This window comes from Scomber scombrus, chromosome 8 (assembly GCF_963691925.1).
Source record: "Scomber scombrus chromosome 8, fScoSco1.1, whole genome shotgun sequence".
Classification (NCBI taxonomy): Eukaryota; Metazoa; Chordata; class Actinopteri; order Scombriformes; family Scombridae; genus Scomber; species Scomber scombrus.
Window position 1 is genome coordinate 15,385,374 of NC_084977.1, and position 27,933 is coordinate 15,413,306.

The 27,933-nt window shown below is 42.5% G+C and overlaps 1 protein-coding gene across 2 annotated transcripts; it reads right to left on the minus strand.

Annotated features, from left to right (window-relative positions):
- Window positions 1–1,298: 1,298 nt before the first annotated feature.
- abl2 (c-abl oncogene 2, non-receptor tyrosine kinase) lies at window positions 1,299–27,774 on the minus strand. 2 transcript variants are annotated; one of them, XM_062423811.1, is made up of 11 exons: window positions 26,993–27,774; window positions 14,379–14,540; window positions 11,684–11,979; window positions 11,177–11,449; window positions 10,835–10,919; window positions 10,337–10,514; window positions 9,842–10,026; window positions 9,592–9,744; window positions 9,190–9,279; window positions 8,687–8,869; window positions 1,299–6,464 (listed from the first exon to the last, which is right to left on the minus strand). In XM_062423811.1, exons 1-11 carry the CDS (start codon window positions 27,207–27,209, stop codon window positions 4,642–4,644), a joined length of 3,645 nt encoding a protein of 1,214 aa, XP_062279795.1. In that variant the 5' UTR covers window positions 27,210–27,774; the 3' UTR covers window positions 1,299–4,641. The 2 variants fall into 2 exon arrangements, with proteins under 2 accessions (XP_062279795.1, XP_062279794.1); XM_062423810.1 differs by having other exon boundaries at window positions 14,379–14,543.
- Between the last annotated feature and the right edge of the window lie 159 nt (window positions 27,775–27,933).

Consider the following 27,933-nt stretch of genomic DNA (forward strand, 5'->3'; position numbering starts at 1 on the left):
CAATATATCCTTCTTAAGTGCTAAATTAAACATTACATTTTGCCCATTGATTGAGATTTTTTTTTTTAATCTCAGCTACGATGTCCTCAAGATTTGACTGAATTTATCACATCGTGTTTGAGGTAATAACAGGGTATCAATTAGCCTGTTCAAACTCAGCTAACAGATGATGTCATTGTTTTGTTAGCGTTATTTCTTTCTGTGACTTCACAGATGATGTCACCGTTCCGACATCTTATTAGCTTGGATTGTGACTTCACAGATGATGTCACTGTTCGGTTTGTGTTGAAACCGTAGTCAGGTGCCAAAATGAGCATTCAAAGAGTGTGAGAATATGAGGCCCCAGCAGCCTGAGTTAGTCAAATTAAATGGATATCTTCAAAACTTAAGTCTTTTTAGTTTGAAATTTCCTCTGTGTTTCTCAGGACAGTGTTTCCCCGTTGAGCTGTGGTGAAAGGTTCATAAGAGGGACTTTGACTAAAGTTCAGCAAACAAAACAAAAATACTATATGCAACTAACAAATCCAGTGCTGTGTTTTATATCTGTCCTTTTATCTATCCTGTGCTGGTCTGTGTCACGCGCGTGCATGCTGTAAACAATGCCATTGGTTCGTGAGTGACAATCTGCCACGTCATCTGATTAATGCAGCTGTCACTGGTTTGTTTTTTTTACACCGTCGAAGTCCACAAAGCAGATAGATCAATTAGAGTTACCCCTCACATAGGCCTACCCTGTATGTGCTTTTTAAATGAAAATATTGATAAAAGATTTATTCTACTTTGGAAGAGTTATTGAATGTATTGTTTGTTGTCCTAGAAAATAATTAACAGAAAAACAATTGTATGTAAATGATAAATCTTATTATAATGGCCAGATTCAACATCCATAAATATAAATTTACAGATAAGAGACCATGCTTCATTGTCTTTAACAAGAAGTTCAAATACATTTATTCAATTCAACAACAAAATTAAACTGTTGTGTGTTTAAAAAAAAAAAAAAAAAAAAAAAAAAAAAAAAAATATATATATATATATATATATAGAGAGAGAATACCATATTCCATCCCATAACTTGTCAGCTGCTTTCCAGTTTATTCAAGATTGAGGCCAAATAGAGTTCCTGTTACTTCTATGGCGATCGGATTTTATTTAGTCTTATGTGTAATATTGCTTACACAGCTTTTAAATTAAATATAGCTTTCTAAACCAAAGCAAAATAATTATCTAAAACTAATTTAAAAAACACCACAGCTTCAAGACAGATTTTAAAAAGAGCAAACAACAAACAGTAATCATCAATATCTTTATTATTTACAATAGGCTTAACACTGATAAGCAGAACTTCACAGTAATATATAATGTGAGCTTTAAATAAAAAAAAACAAACAAAAACAAAACACAAAATATATATTTTGTACAATAAAAAAGTTAATGTTAACATCTGCCATTTTTCATCCCTGTTTAGATTCACATATTCCGTTATGGTGTGTCTGTGTGTGTTGGTTTTCATTGCACTCGTACAACTGAAGTGGCCTTTGGTATAATGATGTGTACACACATTCTCCAGAGCTGTTCTCCAAAACAGGAAGACAGGAGAAAAAAACAAACAAACAAGAAAACAGATATACAGGATAAATGCAGGCGACATAAATAAAGACAATGCAGAAGACTGAAGATGAGAATGAGCAGAAATGCTGTGGCATTGGTTCAAATATCAGATTTGAGGCAAAAACATTGGTACCAAATGCATTCACTGACAGTGTAATCAATGATTGAATGAAATGTTTGATTTCTTAAAAAGCAGTCCACACTGCAAACATGTTTTTTTTTTGGAAGGTTAAATTTTTTCTTTCACACTTTGATAAGGCTTGAAGTATTTTTACACAAGTATTGTTCCACAGAGATACACTAAAAGTTAAGAGGAATCAACAGGCAGAGAGGCCAAACTGCTACTAGGCAACAATGAAGAATACAGTGAAAACTTTAAGATGAAACTTAAGATGTGACGATTATGAGACAACAGAGCAGCTCAGGTTTAGTGCAGCAGACTCTTATGTGTCATTTAGAAGTGTGGCTGCACTAACAGTGTCAATGGCCACAAATAAACAACCGTTATTACCAAGTATCCAAATCCATAATTTTAATGGACAAAGTGCACCTTTCGGTTTCAAGTTTGCATCTGACCATTAACCTCCAAATGGCAGAAATGCACGCTGTGACCTCACAGTCTCATGGCAAAGGATCGATAACGCACTGCCATACCTGTGAATTCTTGCAGTGATAGTGAACTGTACATAAATTATTTGTTCACAAAAAGGCACCAAGAATCATGAAAATAAAAAAAAAACCCAAACAAACATTTTTTTTGCCTGTGTTACTTGATACTCACAGTGAATAGAAATGAACCATCAGTTTGTCTCATAACATCCTGTTTGGCAAGAAATGGGACATTTTCACATGAAATGTTGATAAGAAATGCACCACAATACAAATTGATAAAAACCTTTACTTGGCAATCGCTCATTTTGAAAGTGTTATGGACCTGCAGTGTTTACAGATGGAAGTGTATTGATTTTGTAGTATTGTAGTATTCAGATGCAATATGTGTCAATGAACCAATGTGTCTGAGGCCTTATCCAGTGTACATTAAGATGTGAGCCAAAGCAAACAAAGAAAATACAGATTTCTGTGAGTGTGCATACGTATTTCTGGCGCTGTACAGTTTAGTTTGTGCTCAAAAAAACAGAGCAGCAGTTCCTGGAAATAATTCTATAGTGTGACCAAAATTAAAATTATGGGCCAATAAATTGTTAAAAAGAAAAAGAAAAAAAGAAAATCATAATAAATTAAAAAATGGCATTTTAAGAGATTAGAGATTCATGCAGATTAACATTCGACCAGGTTCAGAACTGAAGAGTAATACATTCATATAGCAGATATTCAGATCTGGGTGGATGGGCCTCAGTCTTGCATCTCTTCAGTCAAAAACATTGCTCTTTATGCTGTGATTACACATAAATCTTTTGTTTTCTGGATATGAAATAAAACAAATATTTACATAACTTGTCTCTCAAAATAGGTCTGTGCTTTTAATAAAAAACAAAAACAAAATCAAGAATAATTTAAAATTCAAGTTCATACATAGACATTCTAAAAAGCATTTTTCTTTTAATCAAATAATGTACAAATCGCTCATGTGCTGAAGACATACTGCAGTTTTGTTTGTTGAGAGATCTGTACTGTGTGTGATTAGTGTAAGTAGGTCTCTGCGTTCCGCAGTGTTCATACATTGAAGAATTTTGAGGCACTGAGGCCACGACAAGGCTACAGGGAATCCAGCACTGTCCATACTCGGAAGGACATTTATAGAAATACTGTCCCAATTCACCTGCTCATGCGCTACCCTGTGCTCTCCCTCCTCACTCTGTTCTTTTCTGCTCCTACGAAGAAATGTAGTGTGCAAGGATAACTGGACATAAATATTGAAATGCTTAAGGGGACTGGGGATTTTCCCCATTTATGTGGCACTGTGTTGTGGTGTGAACACCAGTCATGTCACTGAAGCAGAGACAAATGCTGTGCATATAATAAGACGCCCCACATTCATTCAGTTTTAGTATAGTGAGGAAATAAACAAAATGTATTTTTTTTTAGATTTAGATTTGATAAGCTGTATTTGGTTTCATTTGAGCTTATTTACATGCTTGTCAAATGAAAGTTTCAATGCTATTAGTGATCCCTTCAATCTTTCTCAATGGTCTCACCTTGTAGGGTGATGTGGGAATGTCAATGTCAAAACAACTGATTATTCTATAAAGTCTATTCTCTTAAAAAAAAAAAGTAAGAAAAAAAAAGAAGCTTTGATCCGATAAGAAAAGCAGTTTTGGGGATCTTTAGAGGTTGCAAATATGTCCCTCTACTGAAAAAACTGTCAGTTGCAATCTATCAAATTAAAACAGTAAAAAAAGATCTTGCACATGTGTCTTATTGAGACCCCAAAACCTTGAATTGTATCAAATCCTGATATTGATGCTGTTTCCACTCCTACAATGGCTTTTAAAAAATGGCTTATGGTCACTCAGTTCCCCAGACACTGAGCTAAATACTCTACTGTGTAACACAGTATACCCAACTGATGATTCACACATTTGTGAAACACTGCTCGAGCTTGTCAGGGAAAACAGTTGTCTAGTATTCTCAGTTAGGCTGGGCACAACCACCATCATTCTCGCTCAGTATGTGACAGACTGACAGATAAGCAGAGTGAGTTTAGATGTTACCTACCCTCTGGGCCGGCTACACACAGCTGATACGCTCGACATTCATTTAACAAAGAGGCCTTTATCACGGCCAGGTGGAGACTTGGGGCAAAAACATTTCATGTTGTGACTTAAACCACATTTAGTTTGGTATGAACATTTCTCAATATGTACAGGTCAGAGCAAAATTAGTGTCCACACTGGCATTTTATGAAACTGTTGTTTGTAAACAATAAAAAGATTACATTTTGTAGTGATTTTTCTGAGGTACTTTAGTCTTATTTTGTCCCCCAAAAAGCCGTCAATGGAACCAGAAAAAAGCAAGAGAATAAGCTGTCTGTTGGGGAGTTGGGGGTGACGGGTGGTGTTGTCACAGTGGCTACCTCTGTACTACGTCACTAATCTCTTTAATACAGCTGTGCAGGTTGTCCAGTACAGTGTTGGGCCCCACACTGCTCAGCCCTCCACCTCCTGAGGACGAGGCCCTCAGTTCCTGTAGGCTGAGCTCCAGCTTCCCCACTGCCTCTCGGAAGGCAAATTTGTTCCTCATCTGAGGGATGCAGTCCACATAACCTGAGCAGTAGTCTAGCAGCTGGTGGCCGGCGTCCAGCACTTGGCTGCTGGATGGGCTTTCGGAGCTGGCATGGAGGGCGCTGCTCAGGCACTCAGCGCACTCCAGTAGGGCCTCACGGCTAACCCGCTCCAGGGGCACCCTCTCCGCCTGCTGCCTGGTTCGCCGCAGTGCCACTTTGGAACCAGTAGATGGTGCTGAGTGTGAGGAGGGGGCAGCGGTGGTGGCTCCGTTGGCCATTTTGGCGGGAGTCGTGTTGTTGGTGGCAGAGAAAGATGAGGAAAAGGAGGAGGAAGACGCAGGAGGCACTTGTGGTGGTGGCACTGACGGTCTACCCGTCGTCACTCCTCCTGACAATCGTCCTGACCTGTGACCTTTTAACGTGTCTCCATTCACTTCAACTGGTGCTCCTCCTACCTGCTCCTCTCCGTCACCACTGTAGGAGTGTTGCAGGCTGCGCAGGGTGGGAGGGGGAGGAGGAGCACACTTGGGTTTTACAAGTCGCGGCCTGTCTCGGTCTGCTTGGTGCTCAGACAGCAATTTGAAGCGGTTCCCCTGAGAGTCTAGCCCGACTAGGTGCACGTCAGCTGGGCTGTGCTTGAGTGTGGGGGAGATCAGGACTGGAACTTTGTGGTTGTGAGTCGGTGCACCTGCCGTAGCACTGGAACTAGAAGTCTTAGAGGGGGATGACCAGCTCTGCTGCCTGTCCAGTGCTCCCCCACTCTCCTCTCTACCCTCCCTGACCCGGGACAGACTGTCCGATTCTCCCACCTCCCCCCCAACCCCTGGTGCCCTCACCCCTACAGTGCTCCGGGGTAGTAGCTTGGCTTTGGGCCTTTCCCTGATCTGTGCGGTTCCCTCGTCCATCCTCCTCAGCAGAGTTTCAGAGGGCCGTGCGGCCCCATTCTCTGGCTGGGAGGTTGTGGAGGCAGTTCTCTCCAGAGGGGGTTTAGCACTGCGGTTCCTCGGTAAAGTCAGAGCCATACGCTCCAGGTCTGGCAGCCCAGCTGACATCGAGGAGGTAGAATTGGACCTAGGGAAGGGTTTAAGCCCCCCAATCATACTTCCACCTTCCTCTGAGCAGGTAGTCTTTCCTGTCCGTAGCCCCAGGGTTTTTTTAATGAGTCTAGGGGTAAAAAAGCCTGCAAGCCCTCCCCAACTGCTACCACTTGTGACCTGTGATCCAAGGCCCCCCCCAGAGGCTTTCTGTCCGAAAGTGGCCCCACAGCAGCGCGACTGACCCTGGGTGGGTTCCCCGTGTGAATGGGATGGAGAGGCAGAAAAGCCCCCCAAACTGTCTGACTGGGGCAGCGGAGGAGGAGCGCTGAAGTCAGCAGTGGGCTCGTATTTCTTGTGAGGTTGTGTCTCCATCTCTCGGAAGGAACTGCTCCTCTTGGGTGGCGTTGGGAGGTTCTGTTGGTGCTGAGAGGATGGTGAGGAGGAAGAGGAAGAAGACTTCTTCTTTATGAAGGAGCTGAAGAAGCCAGTTTTGCGGTCTCGTGTAAATGTGCCCACATCCTGTGCATCCTCTAAAAGGCTGCTGGGGGATTTATCTCGTGGCTGCTGCTTTCTGGGCAGAGCTGGGGAGCTACCCGAGCGGCCCTCTCCTCCTAGCAAAGTAGAAGCCCAGCCTGGAATGAAAATAAAGGAATGGATTAAAACCACACACAACAAAGCCGGATTAACTCAGCAGCAACACATCCATCTCTCTTCAATGGTTACAAAAATATCTTGTAACACAGCTAAAGAAGGATTTTGTTTTTTTTAGTCTCAATACGCTTGCCTATACATTAATGTCACTCATTCTTTCAGACAGTTGTGTGGTATTGCAATAAGATGGTCTCTCTAAAAGCTGTTCTTTCCTCCTTGGGGACTCATGAGTGAGGAAAAAGCACTTCAGGAGAGGGGATGGAAAATGTTGAGGCCATGCCAGTTGTGGGCATGCACACACTAATTCAATGATTTACAAGTTGCTCTTGTAAAAGATGGAGTGATGAATATACTTCAGGGATTTGAGACACATGCCAAAAAGAAACTGCTCAACCACTCTTACATAGAAGGAGATTATTTAACTATACTCAAAAAGGAAAATACATTTTTACCAGACTGCTAGCTGTTAAATCAATAGAGTGGTGCACAATCTTCACTAACCAAGCAATGAAATGGGCGTAACAGAGGAGAAAACTAAAAACCCAGTATTTTTATAACCACAATAATCAGTTATGTTAAGTGAATAAGGACACATAGATTGGTTAATCGTCCTCTTATTACTTCATCTTTATCATGTCCATTTAAATATAAATGTATACAAAAAAATATTTCTACAACACATTAGACATGAATATAAAATCAAAAGATGATTGATGATGAAGAAAGATTTTTGTGAGATTTTGAGACTTTGTGATTTCATTGTTGTATGTACACTTAAAAGAACCAGTATTGAAACAGATTGATGTTTTAGAAGACTCGTTTTGTGTTTTATGTCTTTGTGAAACTTATTGCATGTGAGTTGATGAAGCTTATGTTCTCTGTATTATTGAATACTTATGTTCATGGACCAAAACTTCAGATTTCAAGTCAGAGACAGAAGAAATGACATAAAAAGGACAGACAAAGACAACCACAAAGCTCAGAATGGTGTTTTTTTACATACAAGATAAAAACAAAAATGAACAAAATTGTATTCTCAATATAAAACAAATAAATAAGCAATAACTTAAACAAAAGACAGACAACAGACAATATCAGCGAAATTTAATAATGGGGTTATACAATTGTAATACAAGACCTGTTACCAAGTATTGCTAGTAAAATGGGAAATATAGTTATGCAACAGACTAGGACAAGACAATGTCCAATATGACTTAATATTAATTTATATCACATAACAGATACATTTCATGTACTGTATTTTTGTCTGAGATAATTAACAATGGTTTAGTTGAACATTTGGATTACTCAAAATACTTGGAAGAGTTTGAAGTCAGCTTGGAGAGTTGAAAAGGATCACATGATAGATAAGATGAGACCACATGTATAATGCTTGCACTAATGCTAATCTCGGATATAGGCAGTGTATTGAATTACTATATCCTGGTACAGGGCGGATATGTCATTATAACTAATTTAGACAGATGTTTTCAGAGGAGCTGAGAGTTTGGTTTGAATGGCAGATGCGGACTCAGTTTATTATGATCAGTTCTCTGTGGGATTTGGAGGAAGAGGAACATCCTCTGCGTGGGAAAAATGATTGACTGTTAGATTGAATATTGTGGCAGTCACTCACACACAACTTTTTTCTTTCTATTATCCCTTAGTATTACATGGGATTGGTAAAGAAGGCATGTATTTCCATATTAATTTATTGTTGTTATATTGACATCTCTGGAACACACCTTTGTGTTTTAATATGTTATACTTCAATCATAATTTTTTGTTACCATTACTTACATATTTTAATTGGTGCTGGGTGACATGAAGTGTGAATGGATAAAAAATAGAATCTTGGGAATGAGATGCTTTTACAGTAGGGTTTTCATGAAAGAAATAACTGCTCAGCTCATCAGCAACAGCACTGATGGGCTGAAACTAGTAATTGTTGGCCAATTGTGGAGACTCCTTCAGGCTGTGTTTGCAGAACTGCCTTGAGACAGCGCTGGTCGACTGGATGGATGCCAGACAGATGCTGGCAATTAAGGTCAGTTGTTAAGGAAAATGACCGCCCTTCTCTTCAGACGGCGGGCTCGGCGACGCTGCAGTGTACTCTCTGAATCAACATTGGCTGGCATACCTGCAGAATCATAACGTGGTAGACCTGACTGGTTGGTAGTAAGGTAGGCATGCCTGGCTGTACCTGAGTGACCGTGCGTGCTGTGGTCAGGTCGCCCGTCAAGTCCACCTTCGATGTTTTCCTTGTTTTCTGTGTGCTTGTGGAGTGTGCGAGATTTGGAAGGCAACAGGGGCATGTCGTGACTGAAAGAGTGCAGTGGTCCACAGTGACCAGAGGATGCCGTCTTACAGAGCTCCTCTGCTACCTCTGCAATGTGCAAAGAAGAAAAAAATACTCAGTTAGAAGGTGGACGTGGTCACTATCCAAACTTAACACGACATATCAATTTGCTGACCAAATAAACTGCATACATTTGCATTTGCATGCTGAGCCCTCCTAACACTCTTGTATTATCTGTGTGTGTTTATATTGTTCTTTTTTCCTCCTCCAGTTTTACACTTTCATCTGATATAAAACTTCCCAAAGAAACTATAAATAAATAAAAGCTTAATCATTGCAGCTCATCAAGAAGTTCATGAAAGTAGGTTTTCAGCTACACAAAAGACTGACTGTGCTACATCCTTTACCTTCAGAGATGCTGGAGTCATGAAACATTGTTTCGAAGGCTTGATGGATTTCTGCAAATGAAGGCCGGTCTAATGGGCTCCACTGCCAGCCTGGTAGAGAGAGACAGAAAAAATTACATGTTACAACTAGAGAGTACTTTGAAACTACATGAATCAAAATGATTATTATTCTTGTTACATCCGTTTGACAGGTCTGGTAATTTTAGAATTTTAGAGTAAAATTTGCCTGCATTTCTAATGGATAGTGAACTTTCATACAGTATGGGAGGAGAATGCAGCAAAGTTTAACATGACAAAGATCTGATCTAAAAGAAGTCTAGAAGACTGCATGCATCCAGGTCTTTCCAAAACAGTGCAACCACGGTGAATAAGAAAGAGGTAGGCAAAATAGCTACTACTTACATGCCCTCATGAGTTCATAGACCTTTGGTGGGCATCCCTCAGGCTGTTCCATGCGGTAGCCCTTTTCCAGGAGGTCGTAGACCTGAGACAAATCAATGCCTGGGTATGGAGACATGCCATAGGTGGCAATTTCCCACAGCAGCACCCCAAATGCTGTAAGGAAGAATGTTTTAGAGAATTAAATATGAGGATATGAGCTACAAGAGATCAAATCAATAATGGATAAAATATATGCACATGTATGACTCACCCCAGACATCAGACTTGATGGAGAAGGTGTTGTATGCAAGGCTCTCTGGTGCAGTCCACTTGATGGGGAACTTGGCCCCAGCATGGGCAGTGTAGGTGTCACCAGTCATCAACCTGCTCAGACCAAAGTCTGCAACCTTTACAACATGATTCTCCCCGACCAGGCAGTTCCTCGCTGCGAGATCCCTGAGAGAGGCAGAAATAAAGCAAGGAGGAGAGAGGGAAATAGGAAACCAGAATGAAAATTAGACTACTTTTACATATGTGGACAAATGCAAGTGAGGCGCGCTTACACACACACACACACACACACACACACACACACACACACACACACACACACACACACACACACACACACACACACACACACACACACACACACACACACACACACACACACACACACACACACACACACACACACACACACACACACACACACACACACACACACACACACACACACACACACAAAAACTCTCCATCTCCTTACCTGTGTATGAAGTTCTTCTTCTCTAAGTATTCCATAGCAGAGGAGATCTGCGTGGCCATGTAGAGCAGTACCACAGCATTCACCTCCTCCTTGTCACAGTCTCTCAAGTAGTCCAGTAGGTTTCCATGTGGCATGTACTCTGTCACGATGTAGAACGGAGGCTCCAATGTACACACACCTGCAGGAGAGGCAGCAGTTAGAATACAGAGTAAGAGCCAAAGGCAGCTCAAGTGTAATTTCAGTAGCCAGAAGGTTTTTGGGTGGTATTTTTTTGTGTTTTATCAGACATTTATACTACAGAGATGGGAGGAAAGGATGAGAGACAGATATGGGGAATAACATGCAACAAAGGTCCTCAGCCAGACAACAAATGTGGACATTGCAGTTCATGCTTAGGGCCTTAACTTCAGAGGAGCCAGAATGTTTAAAATAAATTAATTTGTGTTTTAAAGAGGAACAGTATGTTATAATTCAAATATGCTGTTCATAAATACTGACCTAGTAGTTGAACGAGGTTTGGATGCTTAACCTCCTTCATAACGGCTGCCTCTTTCAGAAATTCTTCAACTTCCATGGTGTCCTCCTATCAATACAGAAATGAAGAGAAAACAAAGAGGCTTTTATCAGAGGGTTGAACAGACAAAGCAGTTGGAAAAATGCATCTAAAATTTAATTTGATTTAATACCAAAGTCCACCTGCAGGTGGCAATCTATAACCAATGTTCAGCCCATTATTTAGATACAAAAGGGCTGTGAGAATGGCATCAAAACAGGAGATTATTACAAATTCGCTTTCTAGATTACAGAAATCAAGCCATGGCTACAAGAGATTCATCTAACCTTGAGTGTTTTGACAGCCACCGTGAGGTTGTACTTTTTCCACACTCCCACGTACACCTCCCCGTACTGGCCTCCTCCCAGCTTGTGCTTCATGGTTATGTCGGTGCGCTCCATCTCCCACTTGTCATGGATGGGTGACACACCATACACCGTGGGCTTGTTACATTTAGGTGCTGGGTAGTGCAGTGTGGTGACCAGGCCATCGGCTACAGTGGAGTGGTGGTGGACCAGCTCGGCCAAGGTGGCAAAACGGCTCTCAGACGTCACATACACCTGAGAAGGAGGGAAAAGAGAAGCGGGAGGTGGAATACATTTTTTACCTCAGGATTTTAATTTTCCTTTACTGAAAATTTCCAAAATACTGGAAAATGTTATTATTATTATTATAATAATAGATTTTGCTTTCTCAATTATTACTTTTAACTGTGATTTTTCTAAAGAAAAAATGTAGTTAGTACTCTATTTAGCTCTACAGCAACACCACTTTACACGTTTGCATAACTCTACCTTTCCATCAGAAGCTGTGTTGATCCGGTAGTGGTAGACTCTCCCCTCATAGCGGAGAGAAATGGACAGTTGTCCAGGGCTGCTCTCGCTTTCCCGTACCAAGAAACTGCCATTGATGAGGGATGAGAGCAGGTACTCGGCGGCGCTGCGGGACACAGGCCCATGATACCAGCTATGCTTCTCTAGACTGTTGACTGGCGTGATGTAGTTGGAGGGCACCCAACCCTGGCCGTTCTTAGAGCGCACTTCACTCCATTCACCATTCTGGTTGTAGCCCAGCACACGCAGCTTTTCACCTACACAAGGATAGGAATTAGTAAGACGACATCTTATGCTGGCAGCGTGGCCTGCTAGACAGAAAGACTGAGTCAGCTTTGAATTCAGCCATGCATATTGCTTAAGTGCCTTTCGGATATAGTCAAGATACTGTAGCTAGTCAGGACTTGAATAAACCTAGAAAGAGAAATTTTAAATATGATAATAAATATTCTTCATGAGTTAATAAAGAAACTGCTTACTTTTTAAGATTAAATATGAGATGCTGTGTACAGGACGGTAATCCAACTCTTTTTAACCTTTCTGGTTGCCAGTGAAACACACATTCAAGAGAGAGGAGTCATAGATATATTGTGCCTCTTGTTGAAACTACATGAGGGCTGGGTGAATTGCATATCTGTCATAAAAGGCTAAGGAAAACAGGCATGTAGTGACTTGGTCTGTTGTCTCTATGCGCCCGTCTCTGACGTCAGTGCGGGAGACGAGAAGGAGCGGAGCACTTGATGGCATAGAGACGGGAGAAGGGAGGAACCCATCAGGACAACAAACAACATAGCATTAAGCAGAGATCAGACTGCCAACCGGAAAGAGGATTGGAGGAAGAGAGGAGATGAATGATGGTCTGGCAGAGAACAGACGGTGAGAGGCCCGAGGACTGTCACTCTGCCTACCTCTGTACTTCTGCCACACATCCTCTACACTGCCTTTTCTTTATCTCTCCATCCACCATGGCCACATCCACATGAGTATGTTTTCATTTTAAAACACCTAAAATGGAGACTTTTTAAATTGCGGCTGACCCCTATTTAGTTTGTCCCTTCTCACACTAGCTGACAATCCCTGCGCATGCCATGCTATCTTGTATCTCATTTCATTCACAGAGTGTGGGTGTCTGCGTAATCTGTTTCTACATTTTCGCCCATCCAGACTAAATTCCCGGCGTTTTCCACCTAGAATTTTCAAAAGTCTCTGTTTTAGGGGTTCGAAAACACCACATTATTGTAGATGCAAGGTGTAAACGTAGCAAAAAGCTATCATGACTCAGTCCCATAACAACGCCTGCAAGAACACAAGAAAATGAACAGCTACAAGGATTGTGAAATTTTCTGTTAACACTGAGCACATTGACGTGTAAACGTTTAAAAAATAGAGTTTAAACCATTCAGTAAGACAACCACTGACATGAAACAACAAACCAGAGTTGCAGGTCTAGCTCTTAAAGCTAAACTCTTTAGAAATCCAGAGCTACATTAAACAGAGACGGTTATCCACATACAGCCCACCAATCCACCAGTCTCCTTTGGTCTGTGTCTTGGTGTCTGTGGAAGTGGAAACACTGACTGCCTCACACTGCAGCAGGCCTCTGGTCTAGCCTGGTTTGGCCTGGCATGGAGAAGAGACAACGATTAGCCCCAGACCCGCTAAAACCCTCTCTGTGATCAGCCGCTGCCCGCTGCTCTCATCCACCTGTTATTATTACAGTTGAACGAATTCCGTATTAACACTGCATTAGAGGCACGCAGGGCTGTTTCCATGTGAAGGAGCAAAGAGCGGGACAAAAAGGAAAAGTGCAATGGAGCCAGTTGATGCACATATGTTTGCATGTGGGCAAGAATCTCAGATTCACTCCATGAGTCAGGGTTTAAACATCATTTCCATCCCAGGCAACTGCCTTGGAAGTCTTAAAACGATGGATAATTAACACGCTCTGCCACGTTTAATGCTTTAGATCGGTTGGCGATACAAGCCTGACTGTCTCTGGATAATATGAGGATATTTTAAGCTCATTACTCAAGAGAGTGCTAATTGACCGGTTAACTGTTGCTTGTTTAGAGAGAGTGTGTAATAGAGAGGCCAGCAAGAAATACAGGAATTTTAGTCATGCTGTCTTTGAGGTGTGTGTGTGTGGGTGAGGGACAAAGAGAAGTACGGGTTGGGGATCCGGTACCTGCTGATGTCACGACAGGGTGAAATTATAGTGGCTGTTGGATAAGCTCTGTTGACACATTCCTCTGGCAGAACTACACAACTACTCATAAAACATTCTTTCCAGGAGTCCCTGACCTGCCAATCACAAGCACGGCCTCGAGGATTTTACAGATGACTCTGTATGCCGAAGGAAACCGCTCCGCTCTCTTGCAACATATGTCAACAGTCAGTCATCGGGAAGGTGTGGTGCGGAATGATCAATGACATGGAAAAATGTCTCCTGGATTGGCCAAGCAACAACCTTCAGTGATGATGCATACAAAGACCATCCAAGCTATGATTGAGCTCATGACATCATGAAACCTTTTATGTGAAACCATAATTTATGAGGCATGTAATACACAACATGAATGTAAACAGAGGCTTGTTTGAGGTGAAAAAAAGTCTCTTTTTTAAATCTGAGAAAAAAAAGTCCCATGTCATTGTTTACCTTTAGTGATGCTGAGCGTGTTGTCTCCGCTGGCGACAAAGTCATAAAGTGCAACGAAGAGGTTGGGGTCGCTCTCGGCCGCCCCCAGAAGGTTCTCCTTAGAGCTCCAGCGCACCGCCTCTGTTAGCGCCGCCGAGTCCAGTCCGAACGGCCGGTGGAGAGCTTCTGGAGGAAGGGGCGGAGGCAAGGGTCACAGAGAGAGAGACAGAGAGATAGATCAACAATGAGACTAGTAAACAAGCACTATCATTAGCACGGGTCAGTGGTCAATATAAAGAATTATAGCCATGATTGCAGGCAGAGAAACGCCATCTACAGCAAAGCATTACATCACAACCCATTGCACAAAGTGATCACTACCAGCTGTCCTATTGCAATACTGTGTTAGGACAAATAGCATTTAAATTACAGGCCAGCCTAGTGCGTGACTGATTATCCTCTAAACAAAATGGTACAAATCTTGTTCTCCATAATCCCAAGAGTCCAGTCCACATATCTTCTACCTGTTTGTCCAGGCCCAATCCTCTGCCTGATCCCAGTTTGCAGTTGATGGCTGCTCAGAGCTGCCCACTCTTCCTCAAAACTGCTACTTGCCTGAAGGCACCTCAAAAGCATTTCTTTAACCAAAACTCTCTCTATAGACTACTGTTATCACTGGCTACACACACAGAGACCTGCCTTGTCTAGCCCGAGCCAGGTAATATCTGAGATGGGAGTGTTTTTGTAAGAGTGTATATATGAAGAGTAAGTGGGAGGAGCTACGAACCTGAGATGGGAAAGATTCTCTCTCGACACAGGATGCTGTACACACACACACACACACACACACACACACACACACACACACACACACACACACACACGAGGGACTTGCGTACATGCGTATCATGGAGGCAAGTACTGTACTACACTCAACAGCTGCAGCCAAAGACCCTGCATGTCTGGACAGCTGCTGAGTGAGTGGGAGAGGAGGATGGCGAAATGGAAGCCCGGAGAATGGAGAACAAGCTCTGCAATACAAGCTATTTTAAACAGATAAGCTATTACACAGCGTGTTTTACCGTTTTGAAAGTATATATTGACTCAAATATGACTTACTGATCCTTGATTTATTTATTAAGAGAGAATATCATTTTAAATGTGGCATGTCCGAAGCAGATGTAAAAGGAACCAACTCTATAAGAGACAAAAAATGAGTTTTACTTACTTTAAATGTACAAATCTACAATTTAATGCAATCCTATACAACAGCAAAACAGTAACCCCTACATTTATAAAGTAGAGCATCAGAGAGGTGTGTATTCAACTTTGGTCCTTTTGGAGGCTGTAGTTTACTGTATAATTGTATTGGACTTTGTTATACTGAAAGATGTTTATGAGTTAAATATTAGGAAACAACAAGGAAACAATCATAACCACAGATAGTTGGAAAGTACATAAATACATTTAATTTGTGTGTATTCATTTTAAACATAGCATATGTATACATTCGCACAGAATAGTCATAATAGTGTGGTCACAAATCCTGTATACTGATTTTAGTTTAGTATCAAATAGTTATTGTTGGTAAGATGGTTTCAATTAAACCTAAGATTTACAAAATCACATGGGTATTATTGGTACAGAAAAGACAACATTAAAAAGGTAAACTTAAAAGAAACTATCAACACATTAAAGCAAAAGAAAATGGAGGGGTAATGGAGGGTAGATGATCTATAACATAGTGTCTGTTTTCTATTCACTGTCACAATACATTACTCCCTCTTGTAAGTAATATTAATTAGAATTTAATGGTTTAATGTGGTTTTAACGTTGCAGTGTGTGTGATGTGGCCAGAATGTTAGTTACATTTATTACTGAATTTTAGAATGAAGATAAAACAGTTTTGGCGTTACCTCAACAGCGTCTATGTGTGTTACAGAGATATCTACTGAAGTTAGCATGCTAAAGGGGGAAGGGGAATGAAGGGGAATTGTGGGGGGAGGTATGGGGTTGTGTTTTCTGGTGATTTCCTGCCCCTTATTTGTTTGGAGCAGGTGACCAAATCTTCCCTATTTGCACATCCAATGATCAACACTAATAAGCTAGTTTATTTTCCCGTTCAATTGTCTTTTCACCTTGAACCATCCTGGTTTGATCCTGCACATGAAATTACAGGCAGTGAGTCATTTAATAGAGGCTTTAGTGCTTCCAGCATGGTCAGGTTTGGGTGATGGCAAAGAATATTCTGCGTGGTAGAGGTGTTGAATAAATACTGTAACCATTGTGGTGTAGTAGCAGCAGCAGCTGGGTGGTGATCAATACCTTAATGTTGATGAGGTGACAACAACATACTGAGTAAAACAACTGGTGTTCTCTTTCTTTTATTTTTAATGATAAATGAAAAGTTGTGCATAATTGTCAGAGTTGATAAAAGACTTTTCCCAGCCAACTGTAATACAGCAGAAGAATAGACAGATTACATTTAAGCTATATGAGAACATATCTAGTGTCATATCACAATATTCCTTCATCTCTCGGATCTAGTTATATAAATCTTGTACGAAACGGTTGAAAGATTGTGATCAGCGCATACACTTTGTCAGAGGAAAAGCTGACTGGTAACACTGGACTCTACTGTACTGAAGACTGAAGTAGGGCGGCTAGTATTTGAATCAATCACAGGTTCACATTTCTTTCATATGGTTTTTAATTTGAGAATATAAAACACAAACTAGATAAATGCAGCAGGACATAATGATTGACTTGGTGAGAACAATGATAGATTTTCATCCCAATCTTCTGAAACAGCGACAAAAACCATATTGAGGAATGGATATCTTCAAACCATTCAAATTGTGTCACTGCTCTAAACTTGCAAAGTTACAACCAGCTGATAGGAAATTCATTCATTTTCCATTGTTAGCCTACACCATGTGGCAGCCAGGCAAATACCATACACACACACACACACACACACACACACACACACACACACACACACACACACACACACACACACACACACACACACACACACACACACACACACACACACACACACACACACACACACACACACACACACACACACACACACACACACACACTAGAAAGAGGTTCACATCAACGATGCGCTACACAATGAAATAACATTCAAAACTAACATCTTTTTGACAGGTGTCAAACAGTTAAACTACACATGGTCTGCCAACCATGGCTCCACATCACACAGGACTGACTTGCCCACCTTTGTTCTGGACCAGCATGCACTGCAGCGCCGCACTGGCTGTGACCTGGCTTAGCCACAGTTCCCAATACATCTTCTAAGGGTCTGGTTCGCTACCAGTCCCAGAATCCAGAGAAGCACTGTGGTTTTCTCAATCCCCCGTGCTGACTCCGAGCAGTTGTTATGAGCTTGACTGTCTATTCAGACGACGGAGACTGAAAAGCACAAGTGTACATTCTCCTGGCAACAAAAACTGTGGCGAGCAAGCTAGTTCTCTTAATCATCTCTTTCACTATGGGAGTAGAAACGCTCTGTGCGAAGCAATCGGAGAGAGAGAGAGAGAGAGAGAGAGAGAGAGAGAGAGAGAGAGAGAGAGAGAGAGAGAGAGAGAGAGAGAGAGAGAGAGAGAGAGAGAGAGAGAGAGAGAGAGAGAGAGAGAGAGGGAGAGCGAAAGAGAGAGAGAGACGGAGACCTCCCAGACAAAGTATTTACCCACGCTGTCCTTGAATTTAACCGCCTTAACTTCTGAAGCTACAGTAGTGACTAGCAGCCTCCTGCTAAGAGTGCCCTACTAGCTTTGATGTGGCTCAGGGGAGTCAAAATTTCCAAGGTCCATCTGGAGAGCACAGACATCCATGACTGATATTCTCTGCGGTTTAACGCACTCCAACGGATGGCAAAACGTGGCAGAGAGAGGGAGCAAGAAAGGCGTGTGTTGAAGTGGGGGCATGTATATAGATTGGTTTGGGGGTGGGGGGATGGGGCAGAGGGGGGGAGTGCATGGTATGAAAGAAAGTTGAGCTCAATGTGACGTTTTTGTGCGTGTGTGTGTATATATATGTGTGGTGTGGGGGTGTGTGAGGCCTGGACCAGCGCTGTGGCAAACAGCAGATGGCTGGTCTTGTTCCCCTTGGGGGGTGGGAGAGGTCCTATTGACCCACACTTTTCCTTTGTGTGTGTGTATGTGACTGCAACTGCTGTAGCCAGGCTTAGCCAACTGTCAGAGCTGCTCCTCCGACATAGCTACATATCAAATCACTGTCCTCTGGAATGTTTTTAATGAAATAGCGATATTATGCCAAACATACATGTCAAAGGTCTCAATTTGGGGAATCTTAATTCCAACCGACCCAGACAAACAGCATGAGAGTGCATGAAACCCAATCACTGATTAGTCAAGTACTCCAATGCTCCAAACAAATAACCTAATTACATCAAATAGTTTTCATAGCGTGACTCCGTTTCATTAAGTTGATCATATTTGTCAAATCGCTTTCAAATCCCTCTTTAAACCAGACAAACAGCGAGATACTGTTCCGCTCGGCCGTGCTCAAACCTTCGTGCGCTGAAACGTGTGATTGAGAGAGCAGTTGGCCTGCGTGGGGCATGTCGTGTGCCCGTCCGGGTGCCTCGGTGTGTGTGTTTGCTGTGAAGTGTAACACGTGCGTTTTGAAGAAACTACCACTTTGTGTTGAGTGAACCGGAGAGGGCATTTGCAAGTCTGAGGGGCACGCCAAGCTTGACAGCTGGGACAGAGGTGACCCTGGTCCCACAGCACACACACACACACATAAAATGTAGACACACATGCACAAACATCAATGGTGAGACTATCTCCTTGGATGTCCCAGGACCCTGCTTCCCTTGCAGCTGTCTGCAGAAATGAGTGTTTGTGCCTCCGCGTGTTTGAAAAGCTTACAGTCCACCATCCAACCAACTCGTGCCAAAGTATTAAACAACACAATAACATCACTTACACACCCCGATTAAATACAATACAGATTGTATCTGGAGCCCGTAGCTGGCGAGGTAAGGGTGTATTTTTAGCAGCCAGAGAACAAAACATAGCAGCGTGACATCCAGGAATAACTCCGCTCAGCACACAGTGATGGTGGTGCAGAGATAGACGGCTGGCTGCCTGCAGGAAGCCTGAACAAAAACCTGAGACAATGCTGCGGATGAGACCCAGACCCACATACACAAGATATTACATAAGCCTATAGGACAGGCCAGATCAGATCCTGCAGCAGGTAGAGATGAATAAGGGTCACAGACATTTGCAAACGGGCGAGTTGAAGCCTGAGAGGCTGGACTACAGCGGTCTAGGTCATAATCTTGTACTTTTCTTGTTATTCCAGCTTTTTCGATAAATCGTGTTTCAACATCTCTAATTTTGTCTAACTGTCTTATACATACAAAAACACACTCATACTGAGACTGTGATGTTGTCAGTGCAGATCGGAGAGGGCATTTTGAGTCATGGATAGTTATAGTAAGGAAATTCAAATTTGAGAAAAGGAGAGTGGACAAGTCAGGTTTATTAATAAAATGCCAAATCACTGTCAGATGGCTTTATCATCTGTACAGTGAACAAAGTCCTAACTTTAGCTTGATATGGACGAGGAAAGAGTCCACAAAGAACTTCATCCGGAAGAGCTACAAACATCCAATATGTTACAATTTAGAGTCGCTGAAATATAGCACTTCACCGGGGAAAACAAAATACTAAAAAAGGTACAAAGTTATATAAATACAAAATCACAACTTTCAATCAAGATCTGCCAGTAACAGAATAACAAGCTAGCACAGAGGACTTCATGTATAAACATAAGAGAGTGAAGGGGGGATGTGGAGGTGGTTGTCCCAAAAGCCTGAAAAGAAGTCCATCAAACAAGCAAACAAACACACTCACGTACTCCTGTTTCAGCTGTAATACAATACACCTTTAAACTATGTTCAAATTCACCACCAGTTAGTGTGTTGAATGATTTTGGTTGCAGGGTCATAGTTTCTCCTAACCTGTGAACGGCATTTGTAATGTCTCATAAAGTATAAGTGATCAACAGGTTTTATTTCATCAATACTATTGGCTGTAGGCAAGTTATTTTGTGTTTTTCCTAACACATCGATAACATTAATTGTGAGAAATGCATTTACAGTAGAGAAGCGGTCTGTGCAGTATCCATAACTGGAGAGGAGAGAGAGCTGTCAGTTGTTCCTGAGGATGTGACAAAGGACAATAGCCTCATTAATGCCACATCACAAGTGTGTGTGTGGATGGGCTCAGGAAGACATTCCCTTGCTTCCGAGGTATTGAAATTGAAAGCGTTGAAACACAGCGCCTCTGCTTGCTGATATGAGTCTGAAACACCCCATCGGTTCATCTAGCTATTGTATGTACTGTATAATCATGTGTGAACTTGTCTTGTGCCTACAGTTCACTCACGTCCACATATCTTCCTCAATCAACCCCTGCCTGTAACACATCCTGGTGTTGCAAACCTCTCTGAGTAAGTTATTACACAAGCGCACACTTGATGTTGCCGGGAACGCATGTGAATGTCGTCCACTGGGCTCTATCTATTCGGCCACCAGGTCTGATGCCTACACCAATTAGGGAGTGGACAAACACCAGTCTGGGCCTAAGAGCCAGAGGATCATCCAGGAATGGGGGAGAATGCAGCTCTAACTCAAAGATCGCCCTGCCCTGCCCTGCCTCTCTGAGGGCCTGTTATGGGTTAATAATGAGCTCTAAGTGCTACCATCTAGGTGTGCTGGCAACAAGGCTAAGTGCTCCTTTATGTGACAGCAGAGAGGATGATGACTTGAAACGAACTCCACAGCGCAGTGGTTGACTTCACACGAATGACTCAAAAAGCTAAAGGCCGGCAATATATTTGGACAAGACAAATTATATTTTTACACATACAAGACACAGAACTAATATGAAGCCATCCGGCCTCTCTGCTTGTCAGCCATTGGACTGTTTTTGATGCAGAATATAAAATATTACTCAGTCCTTGTGATGTTAAAAAAAAGAAAAGAGAAAAGCAAAAACATGCCTTTGGACTGTTAACAAATATTTCTACTTGAGTGTTGCTCAATCCCAAAGCCAAAAGGAAAGCCCATGTTTCTGTCCAACAGTAGCAACACATTCACACAAAAGTAAACTCAATGGAAAGAGCCAGAGCACGGCACTCACTGCAGATCTGCCCAATCTTGTCAAATACACCACAAAATGTGGATGATGTAAAATGTCTAGCTGAGGTGTGTGTTTATGTTAACAACTCTGCACAGGTACAGAGGTGTGTTCCCCACAGCGGATCTCTCCACAGTCCAAAAGGAAAAAAAAGAGAAAAAAAAAAGGGACACGCTCCTTGTTACCGCCTCCTCGTTCTTTCCAGTGAGGGTTTACAAAAGAGCCCTTCGGCTAATCTCGATGTCTGAACAGCTAATCTGTGTGTGGTGTGGTTAAACTGTAGGGTGTAGCTTTAAGCGTCTTTACAGTGACTCAGTTTAAGCCACCAATTGGAGCCTGAACGGAAAATTTTACTTCCCCTGTTCTAGTAGTGGTTAGATCGATGGGATGCCAAACTAGTATATAACAGCAACCAAATTCAATACCATCCTATCATTCACTGGCATGGTTTCTCTGTTAATCATATACATCCATTATCAAACCAAAACTGGGTGCGTATTTACCAAAGGTTGAGATGATATAAAACCTGACAGCAGTAACAGGCTAGTCATTGATTAAAATGAATTAACTGAAGCTGATAAGCAACCTGCAATCCTCCACAGAGAAAATCACTAGAAGTCATGTAAATTCAACTTCCGCCTGTCTATTCTCAGGATAATCACACGCATCAGACGGGGATATTTGAGAACAGATGTGCCAGAGGGCATCCAAATTAAGGTTTTCTGACCAGCTGATTGGTCAGCTGGTGGGCGATTACACCGAGGGAGAGGGACGTGCTGGATAATCCTCAGAAAGAGCTGCACTACATTACAACTCCACTGACAAGGATGGGGAAAGAAAGGAATGAAGTGTGTGGAAGTGTGCATATACATGTGTGAGTGCTTACAGTAAGTGTGCATTTCCAGCCAAGTCACCAGTCTGCAACCCAGAAGATAAGCGGCATTGATAATGCCAGCTACAGAGGACCGATCCAGGTAGCGCATCAATGCTTAACAGGCTTGGCACAGGGACTCTCTCCTTCCTCCCACATATCTAATATTTTCCCTGCTGCACCGTCACATCTGAAGAGTGAAACTCAGATTAAACCACTACAAAAATTTGGCGAGACCTCACCCCAAAGTTTAAAACATTTGGTGTTGTTAAGCTGACAGATGCACGGGATGGTTTCACCATCTGCACAGCCAACCACTCACTGTTCTGATTAATCCTTGCTCTTTAATGATATAAGCTACAACAGAATCGAGGCCAAGGAATAAAAACTAGGGCTGTGGTTTTGGGAACTGAAGAAGGTTGGCTGGTAACAGATGCAAACAAATCTAGACTGCAACTGGGAGTTGGGGTACAACAGCATGCAGTCACAAAATAATCAAATCCAAATCAACTCTTGGAAAGTTTACTTTAATATCTGCGGAAAATTATTTGTTCAATTCCTTAAAAAATAATTTCGGTGCAACTTAAATGGCATATTCTGTCATGAAGCATTAGGAAATATTGGGTATTTATCGACATAGTCCTCTAAAATAGATTTAAAATTTGAGCAGAGAGGAGGTCTAGACAGGCAGAGCAGGTCAGATGCAGAGGCTCAGGCTGGAGGATAGAGGGGCTTGGCATGCTTGGGATGAGATTGAAGGCACAGAGAGACATAAATTATTTAACACACAACCATTACAGAGTACACGATGGTACATGCGATATTCAGACAAAAAAAACATTTAATTGTGTTAAACACAACATCGGTAAAGAAACACTTTAAGCTCCTACAAAAATGTCCATCCACTCACACTTATTGCCACCTCTGAGACTGTCAGTCAATCCGTTTTGCCCTCATTTCAAGACAGTTTCACCAAGAGGAGGTGTGACCATGGCTCCTCCTAGTGGTTCACAACAGTCACTTGGACTGACTAACTAGTTTTTTTTTAATCAATATATCATCTTCACTTGAGGTTATTATCTTTTAAAGCCTATTAAAATCTTACCCCTCGCCAACAAAGCATCAGAGAGATGATTTTTTTTCTCCCTCCAGATAGTGCTGTGGCTGCTGTGTGACTTATCCTGTTGGTTGGGATTTTAGCACATCGAGTCCAAAGAAAAGTGGATTTGTCTCTAATCTAATTTCACCCGTGATACAAATCAGCTTAGGTCCTTGGATCCTGGATCCAGGCATCTCTTTTCTCTCCTGGGCAGAATTAACAGCATTGCATTTTAGGTACAGCTGGCTTTACATTTACTATCCGTACTGCTGCCAAAAAAATATTCTAATCCACTCATTTGCCCCAATTTCTATGATCTATTTAGAGCAAAAATAGACCTGCCTAGCTCTTTGCTGTTTATATTAAAAGAACCTTCAGAAGTTTCATGACCAGTTATGTATACTTTCAATACACCAATTGTGCCAACACGTCCATATTTTTTACGAACATGAACATAAAACGTGTGAAAAAGTGACACATCCTGAAATGTGATAAACTGTAGTGCAGCGCCTGGAAATCCCATTAATGGGGCTGATTTCTCAGCAGATGCAACTGTCTCTGCCAACTCAATAGCAAAGGACTCTCCTCACTGCAGTGTATCAGATGAAACCACTGCAGAGATGGAGATCTGTGAACACCTGACAGGGCTAAAGTGGGTGCAACCATCAATATGTTGCAGCCACTGATTCACTGATACTTGTCTATGCGGCTGTCTGGCTGGCTCTTTTTGAATCAGTGCAGGGGCCCGTCTGTCCTTGTTTAGCTCAGAGTTTTCTAGCTGACCTGTCTCTCTGGTGGGGTAAACACTGTGTTGATGAGAATAGTGGATGCTCTATTAGTGATGAGCTGAGGGGAACGGCTGCACACCTGACTCACCTGGCTCGTCTAGAGTAAAGAAACAACACTGAATAATTCACACGAAGGGAAGAGGAAAATATAGAGGCCACTGGGTCAGCGTGTAGTTCAGGAGTCGCTTATTTAAACCTGTCTGCCTCTTTAATGTCCCCGTACTTTTACTCACTGCTTTCAGGGACACCAATAGAAGGTTTAACAGAGGCATGTGTACAAATTAGCCATGATATTCACAGGAGAGACAGGCAGCAACACATAGACATGAGTTCAACAGACAAATGTGCATTCCTCATAGACTGGAACCTTTCAATTACACCCCGAGAAGGCACCAATTACCTCTGCATGACATTTCTTTGCCAAGGTTAAGAAGTATACTCCTCTGCTATGAAGAGGTTATGTAGCTTAATTAATAAAACCTCTTCAACATGCTGAGCTGTGACAGTTTTCAGAAGGAAGGACATTGTTCAGCTTATGAAAACAGAAACCCTGATAGATACTAACATTCGTTAAACCAGAAACCAGATCCACCAGATTCCCTATCAGACCAACACCTCACCCCATAATGCTGACTCATGACTATATTATACCTCCGTTTTTGTACTTCCTTTTGTTGCTGTTGACATTCAATTTCCCTGCATGGGATCAATAAAGTTTATCTTCTCTTCACTTCCTCTTGACGAGACTTGATCACATGATGCAATCTAACAAATTAACAGAAATCAAATCAATCCACGACTGACTAAAAAATGATGAAATATATTTTTAGTTTTAGCCCTAATGAACACTGACTTCCTGACAAACAAAAACAGCCTCCTTGAAAGAACAAGCCTGATTTCACCCACAACGACGTGTAAGATCATGCATCATTATCACATAAATAGTCTACCAGGGAAAAAAGGCACTTTGATAGTGACTGGAAGACTGGGTGCACAGTCCCAAGCCTCCTCACTTAAGAGTCTTTGTTCTATTATTGTGTGCTTTGAAGAGTAGCAGTCTCTCTGCAGAGTGGCAGTATGACTGAATCCTGGCTGCTATAAAAAGGCCACTCCTGCCCCGGCATCGGAGAGAGCAGAGCACTGTCGACAGTGAGTGGTGCTGCACTTAGTTGGTCTGTCTGTCTGTACATGTACTTCCAAGCTGAGGAGGGTTACTTCTGAGATGTGACAGCCAGGAGCTGAAAATGCTTTCCATTCCCAAAAGCTTGCACCTTCCGTGTGTCCTTTGCTGTAACACCATGAAGAAATTAGGTCACGGTCAGCGGAAATTAGGCAAGCTATGCAAGTACTTTTACATTAATACAGCACATGAAGTGTGAAGTGAGCATCCACTGGAGGAGACACATGAGAGAAAAAAACAAAAGCATCCCACCTATTTTACACTCAGCATGTAAATTCAGGCTGAGCAGAGGATGACTCAAATAAGCTTCACAAAGAATAGTAGGTTGAGGTTTTTTGATTACCTTCTAAAATGTTTTAAAATGAATAAGAAAAGTACTGGTTGATAAAATGCGCTGCTGTGATGATGATATTAGACATGTCACCTAGTAGGCATCATGTCATCTCAACTACTCATAGGACCAGAAAAGCCACTGAGGGGATTCTGCCTGAGGGAAGAAGGCTGGGAGGCAGGAGACAAGCCATCTAAAGCACTGTAGAGTTCCTGCTGGGCTATTTCTTCACAATCCAAAGACGAGAGATACCATTAGGCCTGCGCTGTTCTCCACGGCTCACAGAGCACATAACAAATATTGATACACAGCTACTGCTCTGAGGAAGGGACATGGGTGCAGGGAGCAATGATGAGTGGGGTGACTTGTTTTGTATGCATCATCTTTCCCCCCTACATTCCTCATGTAATACACAAGTCACCTAATGAACTCACTAATCTTCCCTGTGAGAGGGTAGAGGACATTAAAATATAATCACATAAGAGTAGCTTAAAAACTTTGACGTTTGATGCGTGAGTGCAATCATACAATGACAGAAGGTGACTTAAATTATTCACATTAGATTTCCCACTGGATCAAATCGTGCAGTCAGCTTGCTGAGTGTGTTGTAACAGTAGACATTATGAGACAGAGGATGTAAGTGAGCATGTGAAAACCACTAGGTATTGTAATGTGAGCCTGTGGTGGCTGATATAGTAAGTTAATGGAGTGGAATTGCTACTCAATGTCCGGAGGCAAGAATCACTGTTTACCAAACCAAATCAAACTTAACTAGCTACCCTCTGGTCATGGCTCACAGGCAATGCACAGATTACACTTCCTCAAAAACACTGCCTCTCCTTTTGGGACCATTAGGTCACATGCAGCACATGCATATGCTCCAAACACAGTGGTGTAAAATCTGAGTGATTTAATTAACCATCTTCTGAATAAACTGCCTCTTGTCTGAATACTCTAGACAATGAACAAATTAACACACATACACAATAAAATGGATGAGACATGAGACGCTAATGTTGGTTGGCATGGCTAAGAGTTATTTCCGCTAACGTCGTTGTCAAACTAGCATGGACTCGGTTAGCAGATGCTAAACAAATATCAAAGTAAAGAGCGGACTCCTTCATCGTCACCCACACCCTCTTTAAATCATGTCGTTACCTGAATGCTGCGTGAATATGTTAATCGTTGGATCGGGCACGTTGACCGCAGCTGTCCTGCCTGGCGGTGTCCCGGTGCTACTGCCGGGTTCCCGGGGTCTTCTCCCGGCGCCGCTTCCCCGGTTCCCCTTCCCTTGGTGCGGTTGGGACGCGTGGGGCTGTGGTGGCTGGATCCCGGTCGATGTGCCCTCACCGACGCGGCCTACCTGCTGTCCCATCCCGGTAGTTTGGTGTAAAGGACGTTTGGGACGAAGCGAGCAAACCCCCCTGCGCACCTCTGCTTGGCTCACATTCCCCCCAAGCTGGAGCAGCCTGGCCCGAATAGTCTTCCTCAACCCCCCCTCCCCTCCTTTTCTTCACTGAGCTAACGTTAACGAGCCCGTGTTAGCTCGCTTGGCTAGCCGTTAGCTATACCGTTAGCAGCTATATCAAGTGAAACCCACCCACCCTGCCTTAAACAATAAAATCGCAACGCCGGCGTGTGACAGCGATTGTCTCTACTCCGGTGACACAGGTGGTATCCGAGAAGAAACTGGCGGTGCACGACAAGCGAGAGTCGGTCAAATCTGGACGTTTTCAGAAACGTTTTGCCGTTGTCCGGCCGCTGCGCGCCCCCTCTGACGCCGCCATCTTTACCGCAGAGTAGGAGATGTGTTGCACAAGGCGGGGGGCTCTCGCTCTGTGATCCCCTGTCACCGTCCTCCACCTCTACGGTACCAACACTAACCGGGTCCCAACAACTCCCAAGCACCGGGTTCCTATGGGCGAGGGGCCCTTATGGACTTTCTGGCACCAGTCTCCTTCAGAAAAAAATGCAGAATAGTGTCAAATGTCACTGTCAGCTATTGTTTTGTCAGGCGAGTAATACAGAATAATGAGTGCTTCAATTGGTTTAATTAACTTGTATGCATCATAATTCACTATAACAAAAATGATATGACA